At 40.2% G+C, this 23,927-nt stretch overlaps 1 protein-coding gene across 5 annotated transcripts in view; it reads left to right on the top strand.

Annotated features, from left to right (window-relative positions):
* Positions 1-1,691: 1,691 nt before the first annotated feature.
* LOC145434592 (uncharacterized) overlaps positions 1,692-23,927 on the top strand; it is an 80,662-nt gene continuing 58,426 nt past the window's right edge. For 2 of the 5 annotated variants that reach the window (XM_080311936.1, XM_080311932.1), the window contains exon 1: positions 3,480-3,678. In XM_080311936.1, the coding sequence (XP_080168062.1) occupies positions 3,531-3,678 (148 nt within the window). In that variant the 5' untranslated portion in view covers positions 3,480-3,530. Of the gene's footprint in view, positions 2,325-2,380; positions 2,523-3,478; positions 3,679-23,927 lie in introns of those variants that run through there. The other 3 variants (XM_080311935.1, XM_080311934.1, XM_080311933.1) reach the window with 3 other exon arrangements.

Genomic DNA, 23,927 nt, shown 5'->3' with positions numbered 1-23,927 from the left:
AAGCTAAAATCACTCTAAAAATCTCAAAATTCCTCCTAAGGGGGGAATTTCCCCACGGTTGGGAACCACTTTGGAAATATATCTAATTATAAAATATGTATTTAAAACATATATGTTTTTAAATATATTTATACCTCTATATTTGAGCTGCTTCTCAGTATATTTCCTCTTCGCGGTCACCAATGTCAGTATTTTGGAAAGTATTTTATTTGCGAATTATATCACCAGTTGTAACCAGGGCTTAGGAGCAGAGATGAGCGGATTTGGAATTTCTATGTCCTGATCCAATCCAAATCCGAAGCTTCAAATCCTAATCCAAATCCGAATCCAGAACGTTTGTATGTTCAAATCCGTGTCCAATCCTAATCCGATTCTAACTTGAAAATCAGAAAAAAAATGCTAATTTATGCAAGGCAGGAATTAGAAATTTCTCTTTCACAACCAACAATTATCTTGATTTATGATAACTAAGCATTGGCCGCACCCCTCATGTTCATTGGTACCGGGTGTATCGTGGTGTAGTGTACCGTAAGTACATTAATAACTGTTCTGAATAAAGTTTGTCGCCAATCGCCACACGGCGTTTCAATTTCCCAGAAAATCAGTAAATCCAATGCAAATCCTAATCCATTCAGAAAAAAATTCTAATCTCAATCTAATCCAAATCCGACAAAATTTCACAAATCTGTTTTTTTCAAATCCTAATCCTAATCCATGCTCATCTCTGCTTAGGAGCCAGAGCCGGATCAAGGAGCCGGAGCCCCGGAGACATGCCTTTTCAACGGATCCGGAGCTCTATATAAAATTCAAGTGGAGCCAGCGCCGGAGCTGATACCAGTTGTTTGAAAAGTAGTTCCGGGTCCGATGTATTTCATAAGATGCTATGCTACTATAGGGTGAATTCACGTAATTTTACGGTAATCGTTCATAAAGTAGGAATTATTGCCTCGCTGGCACTACCTTTCCTAACCAAGCATTGCCAATGTCCAATGTTCATTGCCGAAGCGCTACCAAGACGCCCAGAATATTTGCAGTAAATGCAAAGCAATACAATAAAATCGCCCAGTTCGCGAAACTACCAGTCTGCTGTCACAGCGGAACCAATTGCTAACTAAGCAAAATCAAATGCCGTAATACAGACATTATAAATCGATAGTGGCACAGGAAATCGACCTTAGCGATGTAACGCAATCTTCGAGTGTCGTGCAAGTGAAGTGACTAGGCCTATATAGACATCAGAGTAATCGAATTGCCTATATTTCACAGTCTTCATAAATTATGACTTCTCTCGCATCAACAAATGTAATTTTAATATAATTTTATAACTACAAATCTGATGGATCGTTACGCGATTTACAGTCTATGTTAGGAAGCACGGTCAGTACTCTTAAAATATTACACTCTCATATCACTAAATACGCCGTATTTGAGATAGAACTGGACTATATTGTAAGGCGCGGCCGCCACCAATTTACGTTATAAGTAGCCTATAATCGATTGTTTTCATGCGGCTCCATACGTACTCTGAAGTTTGAAATGCGGCTCCGTCATCCAAAAAGGTTGAGAACCACTGATCTAAACAGTTGGCGTTACACAGACGACACCGAACGATTTTGGTCCGAGGTACTGGATTGCCAAGATACATCGGGGTCTAATTCAATTCTCAGAAATAGCAGAATTTGCAATCCGCATCTTGGTGCACTTGATGCCGCACTCGAATGCCGATATCGAGAGAGTGTTTATCAGCATGAATGAAGTCAAGTCGAAGCGCCGCAATAAATTGGAACTTGAAATGCTCTCGTTAATATTGACGATAAAATTCGGTCTGAATAGACATGAAAAATGTTGTATGAGCTACCCACTACCCCAAAAGTTGTTGAGTTGATTGGTACCATGGCCACGTACAGTTTCCAATATATTCGTTTCAAAAAGCAGGTACGTAGGTCGAAAGGAGGTAGAGCAATAGATAGGAGGTATGGTGATCATCTTCTATAGTCATTTATTGGCGTCAGCCTTGTGAAGTTGAAAGTATTAACAGGCAACAGACTAATAGATGTAATAAATATTAGTATATAAAGTGATGTTATATATTATAAAAGGTTAGATCAGAATTGTTGAATGGGAAAAAATGTAACTGGGTGAACTCTCACTGTAAGTAGCGATGATTACTTCGCCAGCTAATTAACGAACGGCAATGTAGGTTCATGTCATGTTGCATTAAACTACTCCAACACTACTGAGGAAAAAGGCAACCGCCTTAAAGCAACCATCGATATGTCACATTAAGTATTCACGGACTCATCGATCAAGGCAAGATCTAGGAGGTATGGCACCGCTTATCACCAATCACAAGCAATCATGGCCTGCAACGTTGTTTTAGAAGTTAGACCGTCGTCCGATGTGTGTGTTCTTTTACCGACGCTTTTACGCCGTCAAGAACTGATTGCCTCATTCGACAAATGCTGATGTTTCATCTATTGGGAGAATAAAGTTCAAGCCAATTTTATTCGCCGACCACAGAGGTAACGTGACGCCGCCTTGCGTATCAGAACGCACGCCATAGAGGCTTGCCATTTACCTCCTCAAATTCCGTTACAACGGCAATTCGTGTTGCGCCTATTGAACTAAAAGTATGATTAGTGACGTTTGACGTCGAATAAAACAGCTGCCAAGAATGTTTGGATATTCTGTCTCAATTCAGCAGCTTTGGAATTATTTCATCAGATTTAGCGACTTTTTTTTTCAAAATTTTGCGACATCTATAAGCGATTTTCAACCCCAATTTGAACGATTTTTGTTCGCCCGGTGTTGGCAACACTGTTTCCTTTGTCGTGACGGTAGCTCTTGATAAGTGGCATGAGAAAAGTTCTCCGAGTTTCAATAAACGTTTGTCATGAACGTACTTTTGAAAGCAAAATGTATACTCATTTACTTTTAGCAATCAATTCACGCCTCTATTTCAAGTTATGAGCTTGACGCTGCTCCACGGCCCACGCGCGACACAGGTGTAAATTATGTTCGACCGACATTTGTCACGAAAATTGTTCTTCATGATGCATAATTTAAAATATTTGAAAAGCCTAGTTCACAAACGTAAGTGGTGAGGAAGAGCACAAGACTTTGCAGCCATTTTTGATAGTGCTGGATATTAGTTTACCATACGCGACGAAATATTTTCAAGGGAAGTGACCCTGGTCTGACGCAATCCAGAATCAGTTAGCGAGAATATCCTCTACTCTACACAGTTATCATTAGCAGTTCCATAACTATAGCCTTCTCATTTGGCCCGTATGGAAAAATTAATTTTTCACCCTGCCATAGAAACGTTGAGAGACTCCGTAAAATCCAGCAATAAGCTGTTTCTTAAGTTCCAGGCATAAGATCACTAGGAGACGAACGGAATGTAAACGACCATTAGTATGCAAGAAGTAGTAACATAGTAATTAGTTATAGTTATGTATATTACGATTTATATTACTTCTCGATTTTATCATGACAAAGGTTACAGGTTATTAAGTAAGGTAATCAATATGCCTTTTAGTGCATCACCGTTTTTCGAGTTCTTCAAGCAATTAATTCGTAACAACAGCGCCATCATGCCGGCGGTGATAACGGTCTTTTTGACTATGTTGAACAAATACATCTTGGAAGAACTATTTCCTTGCTGCTGCAAAGGAGGTAAGGCTTATAAATTGCATAAAGTGGCAATATTAAAGGCATTGTGGTGCTCTCCAACTTCTGCGATCAGCAAGAGTACTACTGTCGTCTATGGATGGTGTGAACCTCTGATAGGTTCAGGTTCGTGTGAATGCGAACCTTTTGAAAGGTTCTGTGTGAACGCGAACGTGAACCCCATGACGTCATATTGTTAATTTCAACCCTTCATTTCAGTGAGGTGATGGCTAGCCTATGCCCTATATTAATGCAGTAGGGGTAACAGCTTCCCCGTGGTCGGCAACGAATATCTCGTGGCAGGCCATGAAAAAGCTTTGTCTCCTGGTCGGCCACAGTGAATTTCATGGCCGGTCAAACGAATTCCTCGTGGCCGGCCACGAGTTCATGGCCAGTTCGTGATTTTGGCACATATAGTTGGATCGAAATCCGCCCTTTGCGTCCACTTTGACTAGTAGATCTTCTTCATTTGCACTGCGAAATTGCTGGCGGCTTGGTTGGTAAACGACTTCCACTAATATTGCACGCACTTAAGTTATATTACCACTTCAATGAGTAGTTTGGGGATGGGTTCAAAATTAACACGGCTTTACACATGTTTACCTTCTGTGTTCGCTGTATACATGAATTTAATTCCTTCTGACTATTGAAAAATTACTCTGGGTGGTGCGCTGTAAACTAACACCACTGGAACATGTGTTCCTTGAACTTACTAGATAGTTGAAAGAGTAATTTTAGAGCGTACACCTTATTGCTCGGTCAGACAAATAAACAAACCACTTTACATGAAAACTGGTGTCCACAGTTTTCACGCCAGGCGCCCAACGCACTGGGATTGCGTGGAGGAATAAAACCGTGGTGTAGACTTGATAGCCTTGCAGTTTCTTCGCATCTCGATCGCCCAAGCCCATTAGTGATGCAGACGTTGATAATCTGACTCCCTGCCCCTCCTTACTATTCTACATAATGAAACCGCCATACTTTGCTTCAAAATGTTCGTTTATTCCGTTACCAATTTCACAAAATCGAAAGCAATTAAATATATGATTACAATCATTTATATACAAGTAGTTAAATGCAATATGCCGAATACATGCTTCTCACAGAAAACACGACAGGTCAGATGCACTTTACACGGTGATAAGTATTTGCACTGCATTCAGATGTTAAACTACAATGAACGATTGGAACTTGTCTGTGTCATCAATATTGTTCCCTGAACATTGATTGCGGGAAGCATTCCATTGGTCTTTGCATCAACCACAAATACATATTGACTATTGGTCAACACGCAGGCTTGGCATAGGCATTTTCTCATCGATCGATGGTGCTGCATTTGATGACGCAAAGTATCTGGAGTCATCTATTATTATAACAGTAATTCGATTATATAGCGCAGGCACATTTTCGTCTTATTATGCCCACCACATCGGTAAGCAGCATGATCTAACAGCGACATGGGATACAATAGTACCGGTAGGTTATGCTACATATATGCCTTTTTCACATATGCAGCAAATCTGCAGTTTGTCGAGTTCAAGTGCTGCTACAGCATGGAAATATTCATAGATTCATCGACACGATTCTCATCGTCCAACAATATGAGTGCAAGCTCCATTGATGTTGAGGATAGCGAATGTCGTATGTATAGCAGTACGATAATCAAATATTTATATAACCGTATATCGCGGACGTGTCATAGACCTGAAATAGAATTGAAGGATTGTATCAGACCGGCATTTTTCAGTTCACAGCTATTCGAAAGATAACAAACTGGAATTGTTTGCAACTATCCACCTATTCCGCTGGAAAAACATATCAGATCAGGGGAGCCACCTGCCACAGCTAGCTGCGAGCATAGTGTCCTACATATTGTCGACCAAGCCCCGAACTACTGCTATCTCCGGCTAAGCAAATTTGCGTGATCCCCATGGGCAGATGCATTGTGGGTACAGGGTTAAGTGATTTAGTACAGGGACTAATGGAAAAGCGGTCAGTGTTTAAATATATTTGATTCGTATTGGGTCTGTAGTATTTTATGCGTATGGAGCTTTGAGTGACTAATTATTCTAACATTCAGAATTTGTTTCAGCCCAATATCTCGTGTCCGTATATTGATATTCTGTGTAATTCGACATGTCGAAGATAGTCCGTTCATCAGGTGGTAGTCTTTGCTGTGCCTATGGGTGCAGTAAAAGGCGGAAGAAGATATCCAATGAATCGTATGCAAGAAGTAATAGTGACGGCAGTAGTGATGGAGAGTCGATAGTAAAGCGTCGATACCCCAGAACTTTCCATTGGTAAGTGAATAACAGAATAAGCATAGCAGCCAGACATGTCCAGATCAGCCGCAGTTGTAATATATAGGTCATGGTAAAGTGATAGCAGAACATTTAGTCGCAGATATATGAACGAAATGACCAGGCCAGACTACCAGCAGAAATCCGTGTCACCATATCAGCTATGTAATGTTCATCATCAATATCTGTAATAATGTCCATCTCACCCTTCGTATTCTGTCCATGATTGAGTACAAGCAGTTGGGGCAGTAATCAGTTTAGTATTCAATTCTTGCTTATGCTATGTAGGCAAGAGTAGGACTACAAGGAAACGATACAATTAATGGCCTATGGGTTTTCTTCAGCATAGTTAAAAAGAAATATCTTTTTCAGATGCTAAACAAATACTGTGGAATTTGCAAATTCCATAGCCGAGTTCATCTATAGTCCTTATAGCTTTGTGCGAAACTGTCAATTTATTTATTCAGAAATATTTTTCAAGGTTTACCTTTGAACTGCTTTAGCTTTAGAAAGCTACCTCAATCTTGAATACAATAGCCCATGGAGTGAAAAGTGACAGATATATAATTTTATCAGACAAGATATTTTATGTCCCTTTCACTTTTAACATAGCTCATAACAAAGATTAGTCTATTTGGTGTGCATTCATTCTAAACAGTGTCAACCCCCTCAAACCACGGCGCAGACGTCGCCGCCATAGAGTGGGCGTTTCAGTCATGATCCCACGCAACAAAGAGAAAAAGAAGCAATCCATTTCTCTCGAGCTACAATCTGAATCGGTTAGTTCAAAATACCTCGTTTGCAGATATTTAGCCTTAACTTATTCCACATTTTAATTTCAGATAACCCTTAATTACGTCGAGGGCAACGTGAAGAGCATCACAATTAATTGAATGTGTTTCTCTGTGTTCATCATTTTTTACTTTTTTATAATATTTCGTTAACAGAAAGACGTTTATGAAAACGAAAGGCTGGTGTTTCTGAAAACGAAAGGTCAGTATTTTGGTACGAGACAGTAGGCCTACAGCGCCGGAAGAAAGTGATCGGGTAGGCAGCAACCGCGTGATCCCAGAAATGGTTGATCCAAAAACGCACCGAGTAGGAAATGCTTTCACACCTCATCTCTATTGTCGCTGATAAGATCAATAACGATTATAAACTCTCAGAGCGCAGATTGCTGTAACCAACATAGCGTCAATTGCAGTGAGCACTAGGCAATTCTACCCCGATCTAAATAAGGACTTGTGCATTCATCTTGTTTCTCTCATTCAATGATATAAAGATATTACTTCTGTCATTTGATCACCTCTGCAAAAAATTGCTGACCCTTACTGCAACACATAACTCACATATCCCCACTTTCACTGTCTAGGATATATTTGGACCACTTTGACACAATGAATAAGTAGAATAACAATTAGATGGTATAAATTTGATTGTAGCTGTGCCTTTGCCATGTCACATGATGCTGAATTTTCCTGCATCAGCAGTATTCATAGCCACCACGTAGCTGCCAGCAATAGCATTGACATCAGCGCCATTGTGGTGAGATTTCGTATCAAGGCAAGGGTAATTCTGAGGCAGTCTCCGGTTAACTTGAAGCTGGTTGTCATAGCTATAGATGCTTTTACTAGCTATAGATACAGTATCTGGAAAATAACAACGAAACTGACATTATCCATTGCAATCATTTGATAGCTTGGTTATTTGTCTACGCTTGAAAAGTGCCTGTATCGTGGTTTTAAAGATTTGTAAGAATAGTAAATTACAGTGTGTGCTTCTATCAACAATTCGAGGACGCAGTACATGAAACGGAAGCTATAATGAGTAAAAAGACAACATCAGCAAGCTGTCCAAGGAATGATGGCATCATATCCAAATCAAATTGCCATACACAGTACCTGAAACTGAAGCTGTAGGGATAAAGAAGACAACATCACCACGCTCCCTTGGGATCAACGGTATCATATCCAAATCGAATTATCAATGTCATGATTGCCTTATCCCAGTAATTGTGAAAACAGCACTCAAGGCCAGGAATTTTTGAGCAGAAGCATATGTTTATTTACCTGGATACAACGAGTTAAGCAATCTACATCAGGAAGATATTTGTGAATGAATACATACGGTGACACATATATAACCTTATCCTGTCCGGACCATCGAAATCGATACCTCCAGGCCAACGAGTAATCAAAACAGTCAGTCACCCAACCACTTTTGCCTTGACTACAAGCTTACCGCGCAACTATCAACCAGGGCTGTGGAGTCGGTAAATTTTACCACCGACTCCGGCTCCGACTCCGCACATTTTCAATATACCGACTCCGACTCCTGGGTCTTTAAACGTACCGACTCCGACTCCAGCATTATTACCAATTTACTACGAAAATTATATGCCACATTGTCGGTTGAATGACTATCATACAACCATTAAACATGTGCAAACATATGATTAACGGTGGCATACCAAATTGTTTCATTGTAGCACAGCTCGAATTATCCACTATGCAATTAACATGAAAGAAAGATTTGCTAACTATCCTTCCCTTTTCAAGTTTTTATAACATGGACTCTCTAATATCCTGAAATGTATGAATCATTCAAATATGGCAGATATCCAATCCTGTATAATGATAATGTAGATAAAAATTCCAAGTGTAGCTCTTGTGTATGAGTCAGCTACAAATAAAGAGATTGAACTTACTAATTTTGTCATTGCACACTATCCTGATTACAAGCACACACACTCTTACTACTAACAGTCATTGGTCATAAATAGAATTTAGTTACGTAGTCAAAGAACATAGCCTATGTCTAGTCTACATGTACTTAATCAAGTATTAAAGGATTGGGACTTGCAGTCTTTCTTAATCATTTGTTCGACCCAAACAGCTAAGCTACACTACAAATATTTTCAATTTTGTCAAGTGGGAAGCATCGTTTGGTCATATTTACATCATTTTTACAATTTTACAAAACCAGCCGATGCATTTGCTCTGTCACAGTATCATGGTATAATTCCAAAAACTGCATCAATTTTGACTGCATCGCGAAAACGCATATTGCGATTTTCTTCCCCTCTGCAACTGAGTTGTAATTTGCAAGTAATGGCTAATTTTATCTATATCAGGGGTGGGCACAAAAGGTACACATGAGATTTACGAACCATTGCGCGGGCAACTGGAATGTTGATAACCTTTTTTTAGTCGTCCGATAGGAGCGAACCGAATTAGGTAACATTGCAAACAAGACTTATATTAATACGCTCTAAAATTGATAACAATATGTCATGCAACTGTGCAGTGTGCAATCAGGCCCTGGTCGCGCGAAGCGCGAAATTTTTTTGCAATATAATGAATTATACCAATAAATATGTTGCTAACATACATTGGGGGTCGCATCTGTATACCACTGGGCTCATTTGGCAAGGACATGATTATTCGACGTTTAGACAGCAAAATCGACAGTAGGCCTATCAGTGAACATGCCTCTAGTATTTTGTGCAAATGTTTTGTCGACGATCTCGCTGCGAGTGCACAAGCGAAGCCGCATGCTGGACGACACGTTATCTCCAAATTGCGAATATAGTTAGACTCAATTCTGTGAATAATATGTATTTATAATTTTCAGAAGGGGGCTCAAATACTGAATGCAAGAAATCTAGTGACAATGAATCATGCGAAGTACCGAGAAAAATTTCGAATCAAATAAATCTGCTATGAAATATTCTACTTTATGGTCATATACGAAGATCTAGGATAAATGTGGCTGACCCCTGGATACGTCAATGCGTCAGAACTGTTGTTTTAGTCATCATCAAATTTCGCGGTCATGCTAATCTAATTTTGGTTGGCCCTGCAATTGTACCTGATGTCATAAATAATTTCGAGAATTAACTCGCACGCCACACTTAACCTTCTCGTGTGCCAAATTTGGCCTGCGTGCCACGGGCTTGCCGCACCTGATCTGCATGGCTAAGGTTATTAATAACAGTGATTGGTGGTACATTAAAATTCTATTGAAAATTCTTTGAAAGCAAATATTTTCATGATGGAGAAGTTGGAGTCGGAGTCGAAGTCAGGGTCATTCTCACAAACTCCGACTCCAGTCAGTATTTTCCCCACGACTCCGACTCCAGCTATTATAGTTTTCACGACTCCGACTATATCAAGCGGAAATTACTCAGAATCCGACTCCGACTCCACAGCCCTGCTATCAACTTAACTCAAAGATGGCGGCTAATTGATCACGCAAATATCGCGAGTAGCGAACTCCAGTGTTTATATAGCTCAGTGGTGTCGACACAGGCAAATCTCACGCCTCAGTGAAATTGTATCACGTCACAATTTCCATTTGGCTACAGGCAATTTGACGGTCATTTTTGACCGGCTTGCCGGGCATGAAATTTGGTAAAACGAGTATCAATCGAAAGCTGACTCTGCACTGATTACGAAAATATAAATTTTATTCCGCTCGTGGCCCTGGAACTCCCACAATCAGCACGGAATTTTTCATCGTTATGGAGATTGGCATTGGGACGCAACAATGCTTTCCGGCTCTTTTTCTCTTGAGCTACTTTCTCGTTTCGCCAGACAGCATTGTTGCGTCCCAATGCCTATCTCCATAACAATAAAAAATTCGAGGCTGATTGTGGAAGTTCTAGGGCCACGAGCGGAATAAAATTTATATTTTCGTAATCAGTGCAGAGTCAGCTTTCCATTGATACCCGTTTTCCCAAATTTAATTCTCGGCAAGCCGGTCTAAAATGACAGTCAAATTGCCTGTAGCCAAATGGAAATTGTGACTTGATACGATTTTACTGAGGCGTGAGATTTGCCTGTGTCGACACCATAGTGTCCTATATTGTCCTCTAATTGTCCGTCCGTTTTACCAAATTTAATGCTCGGCAAGCCGGTCAAAAATGACCGTCAAATTGCCTCTAGCCAAATGGAAATTGTGACGTGATACAATTTCACTGAGGCGTGAGATTTACTTGTGTCGACACCATATAGGACACTATGCTGCGAGCTGCTCTGTGGCCGGCCACGGAATGTTATGTGGATTTCACAGCTTTTCTGGAACTTAAAGTTACACTTGGCCAACAAAAAAACTTTTTTTTGAGTGCTAAAGATATTTTAATGATTTTTAGCTATGTTTGGGCTGTTGAGTTCGAAAATGACATCCGTTTCTCTGAATTGGCTCTACTTCTTGAGATATCGATATTTTTTGTTTATTTAGTTATTATATATTTTGTTCAATCTTCGTACGCAGAATACTTGGAATCATGCAGATTTAGAATCTTATCGGCGATCTGTGCCTCAATCTGAGGAAGTACCAAACTCATAGACAAAAACTGCCCTCGAACTAGAGAGCTTGAATAACATTTTACCGTGGAAGAGAGAAATAATTACTTCCGTATTTTAGCCAACAAGATGAACTTTTTTACTGCAAAGACATCAAAGGGCTTTTACTGAAAATGGAGGTATATGAGTGATTAGAGTGCGTTGACAGCTTACTAACTGAACTTTGAGCGTTACTGAACGTAGTGTTTGGGCTTTGACGGCACCTGTTTTTGATTTACAAAAATTCGTTGTTTACCGCTAATATCGCCTAACTTTTGTAGTTTTTGCTTGATTTTGACATGAAACGGGACTGGCGTGAAGAAGGCTCTCTGCGTTAACTATTGCGTCTTCAACGATATCGCTTCAGAAATAGAACATGTATATGCACTTACACACACTCAAAGAGACAGATGTGAACTCATCGAAGTTAATGTGTATATAATGAAATTTACCTATGCCAAAATTTGCGTATTTTGAGCAGTTTTCCAAACAAAAATGTGGAATATCTCAAAGAATAGGGTCTATTCGGAAAAACTAATGTCATTTTCGGATTCAGCGACATAAGAATGCCCGAAAACCGTTGCTTACAAAGATCCATAGTATACAAAGAGCATTTTACCTATGTCACAATTAGCGTATTTTCAGCACTTTTCGAACCATAACTATGGAATATTCAAAAAAATCGAGCCAAATCAGCAAAAACTAATGTCATTTTTGGATTCAACGACCTACAAATACCCTAAATCCGTTGAAACTTTCTTGGCACCAAAATGTGTGTTGACCAATGTTATATTCCACATGTTCTTGGGTCTTTGATTCCCTAATTGTTTCGGTTGGGTACTATGATTACGGGATTTCGTAGTGAGGACGAGAAAACAGGTGAAATGACCGTGTATTGACCGATAAAGTATCTCGATAAAACATACATATGTATTCAAGGAGGGATAGTCGAGTCTATAACGTACGTTTTGGTCGTTGCCTAGCTCAAACGATAGTTCGTTATGTTTACTTGATTAGAGTTTTGGCTGTAACAATTTAGGCTTGTCGAGTAGCTTGCTAACTCGAATTGAGACTACTACCTCACTTTCTTTGCTTCCTATAATCCGAGCCTACCCCTGAGACCCGGTCAAATGTAACTCAAACAATTATAGAATAGGATAGCAATTTACTATACAGAGAGATCACGTCAACGTCGAGGCAATGGTCACAATAGCGGTTAACAACAGTTAACTCTCTAGGCTCTAAACTTACAATCTACACCAGGGGTTCTCAACCCGCGGCCCGCAGACGTTTCTTTTGCGGCCTGCGACATCTTTCATTACGGAAGCAATTACTACTGGCACAGAATTGTTACATTAATTTAGCTACTTAGCTTTCTTATCGCACTGTCTCTGTGTCGTTTAATTATTCATTCTTTGATGTGTTCTGGTATCATGATATAGGCCAGGGGTGGGCAACATACGGCCCGCGGGATTTTGTCCGGCCCGCGGAGAGTTTTCCGTCTAACATGATAATGTGGCCCGCGGCCCCAGTCTGCCGAGCTTTCCCACTACTTGCTTACTACCTCCAAATTTAGTGACTGTATGTTATGATATACTTGTATGCGCAGAGTGCGAGAGTGGAGGTTACGCGTAAGTTTGCCGAAGCGAGAAGATTTGCATTATCGGCATTTACGATGTACTCGGGGCCTAGGCCCCGATGTACTCAACCATAATGTCGTTTGTGGTAATCATGGTGTTTGTCGACTACAATGGTAATTTACACCTGGCTGATATTTCTTATTTTTCATTTCGTAACCGCCGACTTATTGTACCACGGCACACTTCTAGGCTTTTGTAAGACGTAGGGTTAACATATTTTGGAAATCTGAAAAGAGGAAACTTTTTTAAAATTTTCAGACTTACAAAACCGGAGGAAAATCCGGAAAAATGGTAAATTTTTCCCACTTCGTGGTCGTTTGACTAAAAAAAGAATGGTCAATTTTCTCGCCCAGCGCCCAAAATACAGTTTTTCCTTTCACATTACCAGTTGGTTGACTAAAAAAAAGGTCAACTTTCCGGCTCATCTCCCGAAATAACCGCTGGAGCGTTACTTCAGTGCTAATTTACTGTATCTCAGTCGATTTTGCCACGTATTTAACCAAAATTCTCCAAAAAGAGGACATTTGGGCGTCCCACGAGGACACTTTCATAAAAGTCAAAAAAGAGGACAAATCCTCTTAAAGAGGACGCATGGTAACCCTAGTAAGACACCGCTTATACCAGGGGTCGCCAACTCAAAACGGGTCGAAGGCCACTTTTCAAATTTCGTAGAGGACGCGGACCTCATGAATTCAATACCGAGAATAATCTGGCCACACAGTTGAACAACGACGTTATCTCATCACCTACTCCACCCTAATGAATTGATATCTTCGTAAATTAGGGGTACCGGGGTCATCGAACGCCTTGAAATCTTAATTAGGGATTGCACCGTGTGTTGATTGATCAGATTGAAGCAGACATGGTGGTGCCTGTATGACGATGCTATTCTCAAATTCACATTGTCTTCGTCATTATCGGCGAGTAATGGCTTTGAAGTGACATTGCTGTCGTTAAAATACATTCATTTAAAACGATTTATTCGTTGTAGCCTATATGTGGATGAATGGAGAATAATGTGCAATCCGGCCCGCCAAGCACTTAATTTTCTTATATCCGGCCCGCCGACTCGAGAAGTTGCCCGCCCCTGATATAGGCCTATGCTGAAGTTTAGATTGATTTTGTTTTGAATCAGTATTCGGCTGCACTCTGCTTCAAGAGAATCCCGCTGCGTAGAACACTTTTAAAAAGTGTTTCACACACCGTGAATGGTTTGAGCAGACATAAGTACTAGGAACGAGAACGTCGAAAGCTGGGTTTTTAACTCTGCGTGGAGCAATGAATTTGCTTTCCCACATATAAATGGAAAACCGATGTGTCATATTTGTCAAAGAACAGTTGTCGTAACGAAGCGGCGAAGCTTAAAATGATACCACGCCTGTTTCTTCTGGAGTTTCACATATCGCCTGATCTTAGAAAAAACGATGCTAGCTTGATGGCAAGCCCAGCAACCCATATCTCTGGCATTGTAAAAATTGGCAGCGACGTTACAGACGCATTGTTCAAAAGTGCTCAGAATATCGCTAAACCAAAGAAATCTGCTAGAGAAGGTGCGATTTCAATACGACTTCAATATACTCTGCGAATATTCGCTGTTTCCCGAACTTAGCAGCGATGACATCATGACCTGACAAATTTCGAAGCTACAGTTGTCTGATTCAACCGTGACCAGAAGAGTAACAGCAATGCCGGTCGATCTTTCATCGCATTTCTGAACCGTGTTGCCGCGTAGACTACTTTAGCCTAGCATTGGACGAATCCACCGATTCCAACTGAGTATCTGGGTGCATTTTATCAGAATAGACATATTTGCAGAGGAAATGCGAAAAACAACAAATTTACAAAGCTGACTCCTGTAACTGTTGGTGCAGGGTTCCACCAGCCATGGAAGGAAAGGAGAAGGGTGGATTGGTTTGCTCAGAAATGACTCCAAACAACAGACTTCTTCTCATATCACTGAGAGGTGAAAGTCATGATAATGGCCTCTGTAACGAAAGAGTGGCCGTAATTTCATACTTGCTCACTCACGCATTGAAACAAGGAGTTCAGTTCTCTGTTGGAAGGGTTTGGGGGTGCATATACCTACCTACTTGGAAACGGATGCAATGCAGGCTCCATATAGGGATTTACTTGCGCCGCTAGAAGATACATATTCTCACAAAAAAACAGCCGCTGTAAACTTACGAACGCTGTCCATTAATGCCCCTGAATGCATAAAAACGTACTAAATGCCAGTATACGACTGGTAAATAGGCTATAGTAGCCTGAATTTAATAATAGCCCGCAAATACATGATAATAATATTCTGCGGCCCGCAGGGTCTTTATTTGTAAAAATGCGGCCCGTTGTACAAGGGAAGTTGAGAACCCCTGATCTACACAATAAAAATACAATCATCTGAATGATGGCCTGAACTTATACCATACTTGAGCATACAAATAATGTCCTTTAGTACATTATATCCATAAATCTAGCCTAACTTCGATCACTGATTCAATCATATTACGAGCAACAAAGGCACTAAACTTCAACAAGTGTCTATCGGGACACGAGGGAAAAATCTCCCCAGCGAGCATGTGAGGCTCACAATAACTTGACCATGTCTCGTGTTACATCCCCCCCCCCCCCCACAGATGTAGGAATCACGTTGAGTACATCGAAAATTACACAGTAGTAAAACAACGAGAAAACACCTCAAATAATAGCTTGACTTATAAGTAGGGCGATTTTTTTTTACCTAAAAAACTACAAAATTTAAATTTTGACATTTTTTGACCTTAAAAAACTAAATTTTGACCAAATTTTGACCTAACGTATGCAAAATAGGTGTTTTCCCAAAAAATGTTAGAATTGTACTACTTATTCTCATTTTTGGTTTGAACTGTCTGTCCTTACGAAGTAGTTTTCCCTGAAAAAAATTTTTCGACTCAAAAACTGACAAATTTTTACATGACAAAATATTTTTTAAACAAAATATGGCCCTGATGAATTCCAGTACATGACGTACTATGGTGCAAATAATTAAAATTTGTTGTAGTACAACAACGAAAGATACTTTCCTACATTCTCGGCGGGATATCTAGATATCACTGATTCTCGGGTAAAAGTGTATGTCTTTACTAAGTAGCTTGCCAAGAATGGAGATGTGGCGAGATAGCGTAGTGGGATAATTTACAGCTACAACACCAATGGGTTGTGGGTTCTAGTCCGACCGAGGTCGACTCCAGAATTCCTACCCAAGTGTTAAAGGTTTATCTAGGTTCCTCCTCGCCATCTCATCCGCGTAAGCGGTGTCTTACAAAAAGCATAGAAGAGGGCCGTGCTACAAGTTGGCAGATACTCGGCGGATACGGAATCGAAAATAAGGAATCGGCCTGGTGTAAATGACCAATTGACTATTGTAATCGACAAACACCATGAATATACAAACAACAACAAGAAGAATGGAGAAAGAACGTTCAACTGTAGCAGCTGTTGGCTGACAACACTGAAGTTGTGCGTGCGTACACTGCTGGTGACACACCGTGTTGCTTCATTCTGACAATGGTGTACATCTCAATTTTTCATAAAGATATAAGAACCATGCAATGCCCACGCAGTCTTGCTTCACTTAGGATATTGCGGTACGTTGAGCGGAACACCGTATCAACCTATTTTTTTTATTTGACAGTGTTTATGATTCAAAATGAGCAGACAATGCGCCGTCTGCAACGGTTGGCCTATAAAGTAGGCTACAAGCTGTAAAATGTCAAACGATAAGTTCACCGATTGTGCAAAATCTACGATACAAATGAAATGCAGGTTTCAAAAAATTTTGTCTTTGTAAACAATTTTGACTTTTTTTGACCTAACGCTAAAATTTTGACCTTAATTTGACTTTTTTTGACATGTCAAAAAAAAAATCGCCCTACTTATAAGCTATACAAACTTCAATATCAACCCAGTTTGATGCAAACCTACGCTGGAGGCTTTGAAAGACATTATGTGGTAGCAGAGTATGGGTATCGGTATCTGCTGAGCGGATCAAATCATACTCTCAAAAATACCTCCCTGTGACACACTAAATCAGAACTTCGTTACTGAGAATAATACACTGTAGGTCGTATACATATAAAATCATCACATTGAAAATACCAGAATTGAATCTACTACAGTGAACCATACTCTGTGCCAATGCGTTCACTAGAGTGGAGTGAAAATGACTTTTTTTTCAAATCGAAAAAAGGGCTTCCTCAATCCTGACAAATGACCTAAAACTTCAATAAAAAGTGACTTCAGGGTGTTGCCCCCATTTTCCAGCCGGCAACCCCCCAATTTCTGCACGTGGGGGGGGGGGGGGGGGGGGTAAAATGGCCCATCTCGGCAACCGCTGGTCGTAGAGTCATGATATATAGCTCAAAATCTGCGGAAGCATCATGTTTCTATCTGTCTTCAGAAGAAAGTTTTCTCTATTGTGAACACAAAATGAGTTATAGCCAAAAAACAATATATACGCACATTTTTGTTGAAATTCAGCATTTATTCTGACGAATTGTGATCTGTCATAAGATTTTTGAAACTAAAAGTAACACACGGATAAAACCGAATATTGGGCCCATAATACAAATATATTCACAACACAGTCCTTCTAAAATCGGTTCAAAACATCATAATGAAACAATCACATTTAACGGCTTATTGAAATGCATTTTTGTGTCATATTTTTTCATCAGTTTACGAGACTTAATTTTTTGGCAATTGAGAGGCCATCTCGTCTTTCAAATCCCGAAACTTGTGCTGATGCTTCTGTTACGAGCTTTACATGTTGTTTCACTGTTTGATTGTGGCATGGATGAAACAAAATCAGAGGCTTCTCGCGGCATTCTTCCAACTCTGCATCGGTTAAGTGCTCAATCGCTGGAGGAAGATGTTGATAAGGTTCAATATCAACCAACTCGTGGCATGCCTTGGCTTCTAAGTTTAACTTTGGGACACAGAATAAACGAATGGGTCCCCAGTTCAATTGGTTGGAACTGCTATGACTTTCAATGTCCACAAGTGAATTTTATTCAGCGGCATGTTTTCGAAACGCAAGCACCTTGGTCACACCCTTATTTCGTATGTCTTCATTATCATCTACCAGCATTGCAATCATAATATTTTCGGGGTATGCGAAATAACCTGTTTCTTATCACCACATGCAAAGCAATTTTCCGAAAGTTTCAGTCAGAGAAATTCAAAACCTGTTGAATCAAGTTGAAGACGTTTCAGGATTCATGTGTTATATGTTTGTTTCGCTTGATCTCAAACCAAGTCGGAAAATATACTTCAAGACAAAAACGAACCAGAATCTTCAGGTTCGAAGGCGGTTCATCAACTGTTACATAATACCGTAAAACTCTACACATAATACCGTAAAACTCTACACTGCATCCTAAAGTTAGCCATCTTGAATGGGAAACTGGTCCAACCTCCAAGTAAGCCAGATCATCATCAGCATTTCCTTGAATAATTGCCCAGCACATTTATAAGCATATAACTGGTCCTTACTCAAGTCATTAACAATTTCCGATGGGAGCTTTGGAAAGGCCATAAGTGGTGGCGAGAGCTTTTTGAATTGAGTAACTGGCCAACAAGATACACTTCCATGTAGTTTTGTTTTCAATTGGGTGTGACCAAGGTCCTGGTGATTCGAAAACATGCCGCTGAACAAAATCCACTTATGGACATTGAGAGTCATAGCAGTTCCAACCAATTGAACTGCGGTCCTGTTCGTTTATTCTGTGTCCCAAAGTTGAACTTGGAAGCAAAGGCATACCACGAGTTGTTTGATATTGAACCTTATATCAACAACTTCCTCCAGCGATTGAGCCCTTAACTGATGCAAAGTTGGAAGAATGCCGCGAGAAGCCTCTGATTTTGTTTCATCCATGCCACAATCAAACAGTGGAACGACATGTAAAGCTCGTAACAGAAGCATCAGCACAAGTTTCGGGATTTCAAAGACGAGATGGCCTCGTTCGCCGAAAAATTGAGTCTCGTAAACTGATGAAAAAACTTGACAAAAGAATGCATTTTCAATGAGTCGTTAAATGTGAGTGTTTCATTATGATGTTTTGAACCGATTTTAAAAGGACTCTGTTGTGAATATATTTGTAATATGGACCCAATATTCGGTATTGTCAGTGTGTTACTTTTCCTATATAAAAAAATGATGACAGATCATACTTCGTCAAAATAAATGCTGAATTTCAACAAAAATGTGCGTATATATTGTTTTTTGGCTATAACTCATTTAGTGTTCACAATAGAGAAAACTTTCTTCTGAAGACAGATAGAAACATGATGCTTCCACAGATTTTGAGCTATATATCATGACTCTACGACCAGCGGTTGCCGAGATGGACCATTTTACCCCCCCCCCCCCCCACGTGCAGAAATTGGGGGGTTGCCGGCTGAAAAATGGGGGCAACACCCTGAAGTCACTTTTTATTGAAGTTTTAGGTCATTCGTCAGGATTGAGGAAGCCCTTTTTTCGATTTGAAAAAAGTCATTTTCACTCCACCCTAGGCCGTTCACCCATTCATACATGAGTTTGCAATTTGCACACATCGATTAAACCACCTGTAAATGAGGTGTTCCAGAAGACATGACCGTCCCAATCGAACTCCGTTTAGCAGCACTAGGTCCTCAAGCAATCGTTGCACTCTGATATCACTGAAAAACCAGGATAGACTTCAGATAAGTGCCTCCTTCGTCTTTTATCTCATTTGTAAAACATAGAACATACAAATACAACGACAAATTCACGTTAACTAGTGAATCTTGGGTTCCCTGAATTGGGCCAGTGACAATAGGCTGCGTACAGTTCAGTTCATCTGGAACCACAGGTGTATTGACTTCCTGCTCAAATAAAATACAAGCTAATCCTTTGTCAATGGATTTCTCCTTTCCCTTGCAGTATATTTCCTTCTATACACGGTCTTTAGACAGTGTTCTGTATAGGCGAGGCAGTAGCTTCTCGGCAACTGGTGGATCAACACCCACTGAGCTTACAACACCCTTTACACTATTGGGTGCATAACAATCTTCATAAGACAAAACAGAGTGTGGCGCAGAGATTTTATCTCCCTAGTCTGAATGCCGTCTCTGTTCAATTTGTTTCGTCACAACATCTTGAACTTGAATGAAATTGGTAACGTTGATTTCCGAATCATTTGGGGTCTCCAACTTCGGTCCAATTAAACTCCAACCCATAGCGATTTTTGTGCCACTGGTTCTCCCAATTTTCCTCTTTTGAATTCATCAATCCACAATGATTTGCTCTCATTAGAACCAATTAATAAATGAACTTTATCACCTGGAAGATTAGGAAATTCAATCCCACTCAAATGAGGGTAGCGTTCGATATCAGGATTTCCCTTATATTTGTTAGCTGAAGCAGATATTTTATCAATTGACAGCACTTTCTTCAGATTAACTCGACTGCTGTCTTCTAGTGATCCGATACTCAAATCCACAAACTCTCCAGTTTGAGTCTTTGTCCCATGTATTGTCATTGAAGAGTAGGAGATTTTACGAGTATTGGCAGATAACATCTGTGTCAAAGTTTTACTGCAAAAACAATTACTATACTTCCCGGATCCAAAAAGGCCCAAACTTCAAGAGTTATGCCGCTCTGACAACTAACTCTCACTGGAACGACATTCAAATATACTCTGCTTCCAAGGGTTGATGAAGCAACCGATTGTGAACTAACAATAGGCCGTAGAACACATTTTCTACCAGCAATATCGGTTTCATTTCGATGCAGCAGGGTATGATGTTTTCCTGCATTGCAACCCTTCACATTACAAGCACTCGGCCATTTACAGCGCTCTGCGATATGGCCCGGTACAAGGCAATTTGCACAAATGTTACTGCTTTTAACAAGTTCATATTTATCCTCTGGGTCTTTACTTGAAAAGGTAGAGCAGTTTTTTAGCGAGTGACTGCCTGCACAGTCCGGACATACTCTTCCAATCCCATTAGAATCAACATCGGCCTCATTACCAATCTTCCTACATTTGGTAGTTACGGCATTAGCGTAACATTTGTTTATTGTACCGGATCCCTTTTGTGTGGATCGATCTTTATAATTAGAACTTATCCCCTTGGCCATGCTTGAATATGAGCATTACACTGCATCGGACACCAAAACAACCAGATCGTTGAAGGACGGTGAAACATTTTGCTTTTCTTTCTTGGCTGATAATTTGATGCAGTTATTCAACAAGTTTGGTGCTAACTTTGATGCAATTTTTGCCAAATTGTCGAAATTTTCCAATTCTGAGGATTGATCCAAATTCTTGAGTGTTATATAACATTGCAGTAATTTCCTTGAAAAGATTATTAATCCTTCATTATCCCCTTGTTTTAAGTTAGGGTTGGCATTCAATTCTTCCATAAATTGACGGCCGATAGTGAAAGTCCCACCATACATAGATTGTAGTATGTGCTTTGCTGTTTTATAACCCTCATTTCCATCTATAAAGGATGCACAGTGTAGAATTGAGTCTTTAGCATCTCCTTTACAGTATTGTAACAGATACGCCAATCGGATATAACCATCTGAAACCCTGCTTTCGGTATTTTTCTCAAAGTTTCGAATGAATCTTGTATACTCCTTTGGTGAACCATCGAACGTCAATAGTTCTAATTTTGGTAAATCAGAAGCGTTCCGCAAAGCTGTGGCAATTTCCATTACATCAATACGATCTTCATTTTTTCTGGTGTTACTTTGATTGTGCCTGGTTATTTTAGGATGAATCAATGGCTCCTGAGATTCTAAGCCTACTCTTTGAGTTATGTTGCATCCAGGGTATTCGAAACCCTGCCCTTGAAACATACTGTCCTCTTTGAGGCATTTCTGTGTCTCAGCATGAGCTGCATACAACAATCTGTTGTCCATCTGCACTGCACAATCTTTCCTAGGCAACGATGAACCTTGCTCGCCTCTTCTTGATCGTACCAGACTCTGTCTGGTTTCAACAAAATTATATAGATTCTGTTCTTTGGGATTTGGATGAGACGCAGTTTCAAGAATGTCAATTCTTTCGTCACCTATTTCCCAAGCCTCAACATCAACACAGGCTAATTCATATTCATGAGCATTTTTTTGGCGAGCCAATTTGCGTTCTACCAGTATACGCTCATCTTCCAGAGACTCCCTTTCTGCTTGCTGCTTCAACTTCAAACGAGCCTTTTCTCTCAAAGCTATAGCTTTAATACGCCTCGAACGTTCACTGTCGATGCTCTTGATAGAATGTGAGGTACCAGGGGTTCTCAACCTGGGGGGCGCGGGAGCCTCTCAGGGGGGGGCACGAGAAATTTTTGTCAATGTCTGTATAAATGGTGACTAAACATGTGTTTCACAACCATTCTGAAGATATACGATTATTGAAGATTAGACTTAATTAGTATTCTAGAAAGCTTGACAAACTCAAACTCCAGCAGTCGCGCTCAACGGAGTATAGGCTGACTTCAACTTCATTTGAGCAAATTTTTGATATCCTTTGAAGATTTAGAGAAATTCCTACGTGCAAGTCATTCATTACTTTATAGCTTTGGCAGTAGGCAAAATCTCTGTGCGCTAGGTAGCTGTTGTTGATAGCTGGCGAACTGCACTGCTTAAGACAGACTTAGATGCAATATAGGTTGCCCGGTTTCGCCCTCAATTTGGCTATAAATCAACACAATTTAATTCATTTCCAAAACTGATCAAATTTAGCATGGCAGGACAGAACGACGCCGTGCTCTCTGTATTCACTACCAGCATCAGGATTAGTCTCAGTGCAACCTACCTTGAAATTAATTGATGTCCTTTTCAATGTTTTTTTTGTTATTTTCAAACAAGTTTCGGGAAGTTTGTCAGCAATGTAAAAGACTAAACAACTGTAATGGGGATTCAAAATTGGCGTAAGATATACCTTATGTATACTATTATATCAGGAGAGGGCAGCCAGTACGGCCGCATGCGGCCGTAGAAGGGAATTCGTGCGGCCGTCGACGCCTAATTCAATTAGTATGTGTTGGCAGCCGTAGACATGCAAATTGCAATTACGAATGCACTCCCGAATTTTCGAGAGATTTTATTTAATCTTGAAATTTTCTTCGCGCTCCGCGCAATTCAACAAGACTTCGTTTTTCGATTTTAATGCAGTAGCGCTATTCTTAATTGGAGCAGGAATGGGAATCCTCAAGAAATAACAATTCATTTGCGGCTCTGAAAAATTTTTGCGCTCTGCGCGACAATATGCACTCCCAGCAACTATTCATAACATTGTCACTCTAGATTTCGGTGCGTACAATAGGCCGTTGTGAAAAGTAGAATAGTCCGGAGTTCACAGGGAATGGATATGGACAGTTTACCATAGGCATTTTGCGTCCAGATCGTTCATATTGCGGCTATGCCCTGGAATGCGGCCTTAGGCTACAAAAGTAATCGAAATGCGGCCATAATTAGCAGGAAGGTTGCCCAATGCCCACCTCTGTATTAGATGATGTGCTCTTTTTGACATGACGATAAATGTAAGGGGGGTCAGGGGGGTGCGATTTTTTTGACCATCGCCGGGGGGGCGCGTGTCAAAAAAGGTTGAGAACCGCTGGAATAGATGAACGCGTAATTATTGGTGGTGCCAAAAAGGTCTTGTTACACCCGTTACAACATTCTTGAAGTTTGTATTGAAATTCCTGATAATAATCCTTGATGTGGGTTGTCTTGACAATATCATCCTGCATTTCCATAGTATATAGTCGATGGACTGTAACATATTTTTCAAACGTACGTTCCAATTCCTTACGGTACATTTGCAGGGACTCGTCAGGATTTAACATCTTTTCTTCAATAAATCGATATTGTTCTCTCAAACAAGCGAGCGTCTCTTCAAATTCCTTTTTCGCAATAGATTCCTTCATCGCCATGACTAGTCAAACTACAATCTAGCCCTTTG

The sequence above is a fragment of the Botryllus schlosseri genome, chromosome 2 (assembly GCF_051294905.1).
Source record: "Botryllus schlosseri isolate E-star chromosome 2, Bs_hap1, whole genome shotgun sequence".
Classification (NCBI taxonomy): domain Eukaryota; kingdom Metazoa; phylum Chordata; class Ascidiacea; order Stolidobranchia; family Styelidae; genus Botryllus; species Botryllus schlosseri.
The sequence above is the reverse complement of the archived record's forward strand: the minus strand, read 5'-3'. Positions and strand labels throughout refer to the sequence as shown.